Here is a 9803-nt window from a genome sequence, read left to right on the forward strand (position 1 = left end):
ATGGTGTCCCAGCTGAGCGCCCTGCAACGGGAGCTGCTGGGCGCCCTGCTCAGCTCCGGGGCCACCAAGGAGGGGCTGATCCGCGCCCTGGAGGACATGGTGCCCGCCGCCGGCTTCGGCGTCAAGCTGGAGAGCCTTCCGCTGTCTCCCGGCGGGCCCCCCGACGGCAGGGCCGGGCTGCCGCCGCTGGCCAACGGGCACGGCAAGGGCAAGCTCTCGGGAGACGAGGGCTCCGAGGACGGCGACGACTTTGACACGCCGCAGATCCTCCGCGAGCTGCAGTCGCTCAACACGGAGGAGGCCGTGGAGCAGCGGGCGGAGGTGGAGAGGATGATCAGGTACCGGCACCGGCACCGGGCGCGCCCCGCGCCGCCGGGATCCGCCCGCAGGCGCTCGGCACCACGGCCCCGGCCCCGAGAGCCCTGCCCGGGGGTCGTTCCCGCTGTGTGGAAGCCGGTGAGGGCTCCCGGCGCTCCCTGCTCGGTGTGTCCCACCCCGTGGCGGCTCCCGGGGCTCCCTGCCCGCCCCGCGGTCAGTCCCGGTGCCGGCTCCCGGGGCTCCCTTGCCCGGCGCTGCCTCGTCCGGACCCCGCGGCGGAGGGGAGCGGGCAGGGGGAAGCCGGAGCCGGCGGCCGCGTCCCCCCCGCCCCGTCGGGGCTGGCGGTCTCCGGTGGCGGCGGGGCCGGGGCTGCCGGGGCCGCGGGGGCTCGGAGCGGCCGCCGGCTCCGTCCGTCCGCGCCGGCGGCTCAAACATAAACCGCACCACGTGGAGCCCGGGGCGTTATTAATTTATTTCTATAAATCATCAACAGAAAGATACACAAAGGGCCGCGATCAGGGCGATCGGGCCGGCGGGTTATTCATTGCCGGGGTTGTAAAGCGGACCGGGAGCGGGGAAGGAAGAGGGAAGCCCCGACGGCGGCGGCTCCGCTCCGAACCGAGCCGGGCAGGGCCGGGCCGGGCCGAACGGGGCAGCCCCGGGCTGGGCGGGCGGCACCGACCCCGCTCCGGAGCCCCGGGGGAGCGGCGCCGGTGTGAGCAGGTGGGAGCCCCGAGGGCGGCGGGCACACCTCGGGCTCTGTCCGTGTGTCCCCGCCGGGCGCTGCCGTTCCGGTGCCTGTCGCGATAGCCGGGGCGCGGCCGTGGGTGCCCGTGCCCTCTGCCAGCCTGCGGAGCCCCGGGACAGCCCCGGCTCTGCCCCGGGATCTCGGCAGCGACGCGCTGCAGTCCTGCCCCGGCAGCAGCCGGGCAGGCGGTGCCCTTTGGGGACAGGGCAGTGCCACCCGTGCCCACCCGGGCTGAGACCCTGCGGGTGCCAAGGGGGCTCCATCCGATGGGCTGCCACCCCTCCTGCGGGGCACGGAGCCCCCCTGGGTGCCCCCACCTGTCCCCGGTGCCCTCCTTGCTGCCCACATCCACCCCCGGGGGTGCTGAGCAGGCTGAGCCCCGGGATCCCTGTGCTCCCGCAGGTGTTTCTGTGCAAAGTTTGCCTTGGGTGCAAACAAGAGCGGGCACATGTCCCTGAGGAGCCTTTGCAAAGAGCTCGTGTTTGCTCTGAGGGAGGCCTTTGTACTTGGAGAGGGAGCAGGTAGGGGAGCCGGGAGACACCGACTGCAGCCGTGCTGGGGGCTGAGCCCCCTCTTCCCCGCTCCCCTGGTGTCCTGACCCAGGGCAGGCTCACTGCCGGGCTGTTCCCACATCCCTGGGGCTGCTCAGGAGCCCTGCAGCTCTCTGGGGCCGTGGTCTGGGCTTTGCTGCCCACCCGTGCTGTGCTGGGTGCCTTGGGGTCCCCAGCTCTGGCACAGACACCCCTCGGCTCCCTGCCTGCCCATCCCGCCCGCCGGGGCTCACCCACACCTCGCTCAGGCACAAAACAAATCCCAGGAGCACCCAGATCCCATCTGTGGGCTGGGGACTTTGGGAAGGCCAGCGGCCCTGGGGACCCAGCAAAGCCACCCCGAGGGGTGTGGGGAGTGCAGGCACAGCTGAGCAGGGAGATGCTGGCCAGGATGGCATTTCTGCAGGGAGCTGGGTCTATAATCCATCTGTATAAATCCTTGGCATATTTCTCTGAGGATGTGGAGTGTATTTACCTGGTTTTGAGGCTGACAAAATGGGTGAGCTGGTTTGGGAATCCCTGGGAAGAGGAACAGGCTTTGCCCTCACCTGTGTGTGAGGCTGAATGGGGAAATGGTTCTTTCTCGGGCAGCATTGGCTTTGTGGGGCTAATTTTGTGCCAGGAAAACACCTTTCCGTGGTTTTGGTGAGAAGGACCGTGGAGCCAGGGCTATAAACTGGTTTTCCAGTATTAGAAAGCACTCCTGGGTTGGGTCGGGGTTTTGGTTTTGTTTGTAAGTAAAGTCCTGTTGAAGATTGGACAATTAATGTTTGTTTTGTTTCATTTTGGTGACAGAATCAAAGAATAAGGGCTGGTGTTGACTCAAAAGGTTTTCCTCTCTGGCTTTTTAGGTTACCAAAAAAGAAAGGAAAAAAAAAGAGGCCAAACAAACACTCAAACGTTTCATTTTGGGTCAAGTCCAAACATTTTGTTTAACATGAAACAAAATGTTTGGGTTTGGTTTCAGGTTGTTTAACCCTTTTGAATACGGTCAAGTTGATTCGTAAAGGAAAAATCACTTCTCAGAAATTAAGACCTGAATAATTGCTTTGAAAGTGTAAGTGTGAAACACGTTGGAAATGTCAAGGTGAAGCCTTTTGAAAAATAATTAAATGGAGGGAAATTCTGTGACTTTTTTTGCCTAATTCTCAGCTATTTTTCCAACCAAAACGTTGCCAAATTTTGTCTGAATTTCAAAATCTCCTCTGTAGCCCCCGAGTCTCTCATTTGACATTTTCCAAGGGTGCTCTGGGTTTCACTCTGAGGAAACGCTGCCCTGGGCTCCGTTGCAAACCAAACCGCTCTTAGAAATGATAATGAGCTCTGTTTCATTAACTCGTTATTAATCAGTAATTAGCGGGATCAGGGTGGCAGGAGCTGCTGGTGACAAAGGTCTGCCCGAGCCCCTCAGCTGGGGCACGGCCGCTTTGCCCGGTGCCGCTGGGAAGGGAATTTTCTCCACATCCTTCCCCTCGCTTCCCGCCTTCTCCTGGGAACCATCCCACGGAAAGGACCCCCCAAAACCAGCGGGGTTCCCCTGCCTGGAGGATGCAGCCTTGGGCACAGGCTTGGGCACAGGCTCAGGGACTCCAGGAAGGCTCCGTGGCTCCTTCCCGGCTGTGACGAAGCCCTGCTTGGCTCTGCTCCGGTATTTTGCCGTGGATCCAACCAGCTTTGTTTTCAAGCTACATTCAAGAAAAAAAGTAAGAAATCTACTTGTTGGGGTTTTTTTTTTTTTTTTTTTCCTTTCACTTGACAAGTTGAAGGATCCAAAGTAAGTAATAAATTGGATGAATTGGGAAAGCAGTTGGACGGCCGTTCCAAGCGGCGTTGGGGTATCGCATTATTTGAGTGCAGGACTGTGACCAGCTCTGGGCTCACATGGATTTTTCACTGCTGAAAGTGCTCCCTTTTGGCCCAGAATAAACCCTGGGATCTTGGATACAGTACAGGTGTTTTGGCCTGTTCCTCTGCTGTCACACTGGGCATTCAACTGAGCTAAAGACCACGGACAGCATTTGGATTTTCAGCTGTAATTTATTTGTTCTAAAATAAAAATACTCTAATTAGCAGACTCTAAATCGGCGTCAGCTACCCCAAGGTCAGTAAAGTAGTGTGAGTTAGAGAAGAGTCATTTACACCTGGATCCTACAGGAGCCAAATTCAAGTGTTTAATAATAATCAGGAATGACTCAAAATTTTCAGGGGTTTGGTTTCGGTTTTGCATTCAGGGACTTATTGGATTTGTGTGCCTGGTTTGACCTTGGCTTCTCAGCCTTTTGCGTATGGTCAGTGCGTGTACAGCTGTGGGAGCGAGGGAACAGGGTCCCTTTTGAGGGGATATTGAGATTTTTAGATCATTATCCCTGTGGGAATGGAAGGAAGAAGCTGCACAGCGAGCGCGGCGGGTTCGGTTCGGCGGCAGTGCAGGGGTCCCCGCCAGCCGGGGGCACGGGCACAGTGCAGGTGCTGCACCCGTGAGCAGGGCAGGAAAAGCATCCCCAGCACTTCTCTTTCTTTGTTAGCAGACCAGGATGGGCTCCCCGTGCCCATCCATGTGTGTGTCCCGCTGGGTGTGCGTACCTTCCACGGGGAAATCGCGCCGAACGGAAGGGCAGCGGCTCAGGGACGGGCTGTGCTTCTCCAAGGAGGGCCTGGAGGAGCTTCCCTGGCATTAACGGGACCTTGGTGTGTCCCATCAGGACACTGGGGTCCTCTCTGCTTCTCCCTGCCTGGGGGAACAGTCTGGCTGGCAAACCCACCACACTGGGGTGGGTGTGAGCCCCCATCCCGCCAGCCCCGGGGTGGGACGGGCTGTTTTGGGGGCCTGGGGAAAAACACACACTCCAAGGATCCTGTGTCCTTCTGAAACCGTTTTAATAATAATAATAATAATGGTAATGAAAGGTTTCCATTATGGGAAGAAGCAAATACTGGGGCAGCAGATATTAACCCTTGGTTTCCCTGCCCACAGCGAGGACCCGTGGCGGGCAGCCAAGATGATCAAGGGGTACATGCAGCAGCACAACATCCCGCAGCGGGAGGTGGTGGATGTCACCGGCCTCAACCAGTCCCACCTCTCCCAGCACCTCAACAAGGGCACCCCCATGAAGACCCAGAAGAGAGCTGCCCTGTACACGTGGTACGTCCGCAAGCAGCGGGAGATCCTCCGCCGTAAGTACCCCTGGGAATGGAGGGGGAAAAGGGGGTCCCCGTGTCCCTGTCCTGCCCCTGGTGCCAGCACAGCCCCCGGGCTCCAGCTGTGCAGCACCTCCCCAAAACAGTTTTCCAAGTAAATTGAATTTAAGGTGTAGGAAAAGTGGGTGAGAGCCCCTGTTGGTGGCAGGGTTCCCCCCGGCTCATCCACACGGCTGAATTTCTGGGTATCTGTGTTTGTTAGAGCTGGGAAAGCAATTAATGATGGCTCACAGTTAGGTGCCTTTCCCACCTTTGCCCCTTTTCCTTGTTATTTTTCGGGCTGCTCATTTTTTTTCGACTAAGTGCAAAAAATGTAGAGAGAGAAAATTTAAAATCCCTGAATTGCTGCTGTCTGTGCTGTTTAAAATGCAGATTATTTTGACCAAGCACACAGACTATTCCTTTGTGCCCCTCTCCTGCTCTTCCCTGCCCTGGGAGCTGTCCTGTAGCTCTCAAAGCAGCCCTGAGTGGCACTGGCACTCCCCAGGAAAAGGCTCTGCCTCCCTCTCCCAAAAGGATGCAATATCCAGCAGAGGGGAAGTGCAGAAAAGGCTTCAGCACCAAATACCATTGCTCTGAAAACACACCTTGAGACGTTAGAGCAAACAGAGCCTGCTCCAGCCTTGCCCTGTGTTTCCCCCCCTCTGTCACAGGGGGGGGAAAAAGCCATTATAAAAAGAGGGAGAATTCCCCTGCAAAACTGGGAATAATAAAACCCTCCCATTAATCTCCCTTTACTGCCGTGGTGACAAGAGCCGGGGCTGGGGCGGCCGCCGAAGGTCACCTCTGGTGCTGCCCGCCCCGGGCACGGGGCTGGCGTCCCACCACGCTGGGAGGGGAGTGGGAGGGGAGCTGTGGGTGAGCAGAGAGGGGCACCCTCTCGGGGGGCTTTAGCAGCCGTCCTGCTCAGCTCCTGGCTTGGAAAAATCCTCCCAAAACAAGTGCAGGCTGGCAAGGGCCCTGCCCATGAATATGCATGGCCATAGCATGCCCTGCACATGCCTCCCCATTAAACAGGGGTGGCAGCAGGCTGGCCCCTTCCCGGGATGGGTGGCAGGGAGCACCTGGCTGGCTCCAAAGCCTGCTGTGGGCTCGGGGTGCTGCGGGAGGGGTCGTGGGGGGCCCCCTCTGCGCGGGACAGTGACTCCGAGCGGCGGCTACAGGCCAGCTCACGTCTGCTCCTTTCTCTTTCAGAGTTCAACCAGGCAGTCCAGGGTTGTGGAAATATGACAGACAAAGGCAGTCAGGATCAGCTGCTGTTTCTCTTTCCAGAGTTCAATCAGCAGAACCAGGGGGCTGCCCAGCTCGACGACGCCTGCTCTGAAACCCCCAGCAAGAAGATGCGGCGCAATCGGTTCAAGTGGGGGCCGGCCTCCCAGCAAATCTTGTACCAAGCCTACGAGCGCCAGAAGAACCCCAGCAAGGAGGAGAGGGAGACCCTGGTGGAGGAGTGCAACAGGTAATGGCTGCTCCACACACCTGTGCTGCCCTCCCTGCCCACAGCCTCAGCCTTCCTTCTGAATGCCGTGGGAGATGCTGTGGGAGACGCTGTGCTCACCACCCCAGCTCACAGCTCGTGGCACAGCTTTGCCGAGCTGCCAGGCCTCTCCTTGCCATATTTTCCCCCTCTGGGAAATATGTCTGGGGCAGAGTGAGCTCCGTGCTAGGCCAAGGATGTGATGGGGATGCTGTAAGGATGATCCAGGGGACAGCACAGGGACGCTGCAGCGTTATCAGAGGGAGCGGGGTTGGCCTTTACAGCACGGCTGTAAAGAGAGCAGGAAGGGCTGAAACTCCCCCAGATTTGTTGTGTCCCGAGGCCCCTGCTTGCCCCCAGCAGCACCCCTGCTCCAACGTGTCCCTTGCCCTCGCAGGGCCGAGTGTCTGCAGCGAGGAGTGTCCCCCTCCAAGGCTCACGGGCTGGGCTCCAACCTGGTCACCGAGGTCCGGGTGTACAACTGGTTTGCCAACCGGCGCAAGGAGGAGGCATTCCGCCAGAAGCTGGCCATGGATGCCTACAGCTCGGGCCAGCCCCCACACAGCATGAACCTGCTGCTGTCCCACGGCTCCCCGCACCACAACCAGCCCAGCGCCTCCCCGCCCAGCAAAATGCCAGGTAAGGCTCGCCCAGGGTGCTGGGGGTGACGGTGGCAGAGCTCAGGGGTGCCGTGTGTGCAGGGAGAGGATGTCCCCCTGGTCCCTGCTGCAGCCTCGGGCAGGGATGGTGATGGAGAGCAGCGCTGCTGTCACTGCAGCGTTACGGCCACATGGCGAGGGCTGGATTTCCGCCACGCCGGGGATAAATCAGTGTTTGCTTGATTGGTTTAACTCACGGGAGTTCCGTGTGGGCTCGGCTGGGCAGGGAGAGGCTGTGCCCAGCAGGGCAGGAGGGGCTGCCCCGTGCCTGCCGTGTGGTGCCGGTGGTGCCAGTCCGTGGCATGTAGCCCACCGGGAGCCCTGGTTCGGGGGGTGCACAGGCAATGCCCGAGGGAAGGGGTGGCAGGGTGTCCTGCCGAGGTACCCCGGGCTGGGTGCGTGACTCTGCAGCAGCCCCGAGCCAGAGTGCAGGGACGTGGATGAAGAAAGCTGCCGGGGTGCAGGGTGACATCTTCCTCCTCCTCCTCCCCGCACCCAGGACTGGGCAGAGCTGAGCAGACCCCAAAAAACCCCCGGGGCGTTGAAGTGGGAGATAACCGGGGGAGGGCGGACAGGGGCGAGAACAATCCCCATCGCTCCCCATTGTTGGGAGAACAATCCCCATTGTCCCTTAGCTGCGCTCTGCAGCCCTGCGGGTGGCACGGGGGGCTCGGCCCGTGTCCCCCCTGCCCCGCGTCCCCTCGGACACAGCCAGCTCCTGGAAATGACCCTGCCTGGCGTGTGTGACACGCAGCCAGCCGGTTACAAAGGCAAACCCCTGTGGCGGAGTGTCCCCGTGGGAAGGGCAGCGTGCTTGGGGACACTGCCAGCGGCGCTCGGGTGTTGGCACCCCCGAGGGGTACCCGGGGATGTGCGTGGGCACCTCCCGGCCCTGGAGGAACCGGCAGCATCCCGAGGACCGGGATGTGACCAAAATGTGACCCTGCCCCAGGAATGCCCCGCACAATGGCGGGGACGGGGAGGACGTTTGCCCTGCTGTCAGCGGCTGATTGCTTACAAGGTGCCCTACAAGCACATTGTCAGCAGAATCAGCTGTTTTCGGTGTCGCGGCGGGCTTTACAATGCCCCACCAGCATGCAGCCCCGCATTGTCACGGCGTTGTCCCCCCGTGCATGCTTAATTGACAATTAAGCCGGGGCTTTGAACGGAGCCCGCTGCCTTTGATGTGCCCCCGGCCTGCCAGCGCACATGGGGCACCCCCCGAGAGCCTTTGTTTTCTTCTATTAGGGGACAGCAATTACTGTAACCGCGGGCATTTATCTCGGGGCTGGAGGGCCGTTAAGCCCCAACCTTTATTTTCCCGTCGGAGCGGTGCCAGCAGGGGCTGGCCGTGGCTATAGGGCCGGTGACAGCCCACCCCGAGGGGCTTTGAGCGGGGCAGGAGTGATGGCTGCGGAGAAGAGCCCCTCTGGAGGGGTCAGCAGGGCTCGGCTGCGGGAATTTCTTGGCGGTCGGTGCTTGTATCCATCCCGAGGAGGAGAAGATGGGCATGGCGATGGGGACGCCGTGGGGTTTTAGCGCTGGTTTGGGGGCAGCAGGCAGGGATGGAGCTCAGCCGGGATTGCTTCAGAGCCGGGTCTGAGAGCTCCCGAAACACCTCCGGGTGCATCTCTGCTGGAACTCCTCCAAGAGATGTTTGGGGATCCCCTCCTGGCTGCCTGGCTGACCCCATCGTGGCTGTCCATGCTGGGATTTGAACTGTCCTTGCCCCGAGGTGGCGGCGTCTGGGCCGCTCAATGCCTTAACAGCTTAATGACAGCGCAGGGACAGTGTCCCTGCCCCGCCGGCCGGGACATCCCGGCTGGAGTGCGGGGCAGCTGCAAACCTCTGCCGTGCCCCGGCACAAAGAGGGGTCGCCTCTCCTCGGGACATCAATGGGGTCCTGCAAAAGGCCGGGATGACAGCGGGGCAGGGATGAGAGCTGTAAAAGTCAAACATCCTCCGGCCTCTTCTTGGGGACTCATCTGTCAAGCCTCGAGCTGTAGTTTTTAACTGTTTGGAGGTAAATACTTAAAGCCTTTCTATCTCGGAGGCTCCTCTCCGAGGCTGGACTTTTCCCTTACTCGGGGTTTTATCAGCGATCTTGGTTCCCTGTTTGATTTGAAGGTCACTCGGGGCTTTATCTCGGTGCCATGGCGCAGACTCTGGCTTATGCCATTTTTATCTTCAAGAGCCCCGAAGACAATCGGGGCATTGATGAGATTAGGGGAAGCACCGCCCGCCCCCCGAGCCCGCCCTGCATACAAAGGGCCGCCCTCCCTGCAGAGCCCAGCCCCACGGCCGGGGGGCACAGCATCCCTGAGCCTGTCCAGGGACCCCCATGGGGGGGCACAGCATCCCTGAGCCTGTCCTGGGATAACCAAAGTGGGGCACAGCATCCCTGAGGCTGTCCTGGGATAACCAAAGGGGGGCACAGCATCCCTGAGTCTGTCCTGGGACACCCATGGGGTGCACAGCATCCCTGAGCCTGTCCTGGGACACCCATGGGGTGCACAGCATCCCTGAGCCTGTCCAGGGATAACCAAAGTGGGGCACAGCATCCCTGAGCCTGTCCCAGGGGGCTGTACACCCGTGGGGGTCAGGGTGTCATCCATCCATCCATCCATCCATCCATCCCTGCTCTGCAAACATCAGAGTAGCAGATCAATATCTGAGCAATCACATTTATATACATATGTATGTGTATATGGATATATATTAAAATGCATTACTTATATATATATATATATATCTATATATAGATATATATAGATATATAGATAAATATATATGGGTATGTGTATATATATAATATATAATATATTATATATATTATATATATTATATATATA

At 59.4% G+C, this 9803-nt stretch overlaps 1 protein-coding gene across 2 annotated transcripts in view; it reads left to right on the forward strand.

The window, feature by feature from the left end:
• Positions 1-9803, forward strand: part of HNF1B (HNF1 homeobox B) — a 20631-nt gene continuing 10828 nt past the window's right edge. The window contains exons 1-4 of one of the 2 annotated variants that reach the window (XM_041425287.1): positions 1-338; positions 4592-4791; positions 6010-6274; positions 6690-6931. In XM_041425287.1, the coding sequence (XP_041281221.1) occupies positions 1-338; positions 4592-4791; positions 6010-6274; positions 6690-6931 (1045 nt within the window). The remainder of the gene's footprint in view (positions 339-4591; positions 4792-6009; positions 6275-6689; positions 6932-9803) is intronic. The other variant, XM_041425288.1, reaches the window with a different exon arrangement.

The sequence above is a fragment of the Onychostruthus taczanowskii genome, unplaced genomic scaffold (genome assembly GCF_017590055.1).
Source record: "Onychostruthus taczanowskii isolate IOZ18803 unplaced genomic scaffold, ASM1759005v1 scaffold89, whole genome shotgun sequence".
NCBI lineage: Eukaryota > Metazoa > Chordata > Aves > Passeriformes > Passeridae > Onychostruthus > Onychostruthus taczanowskii.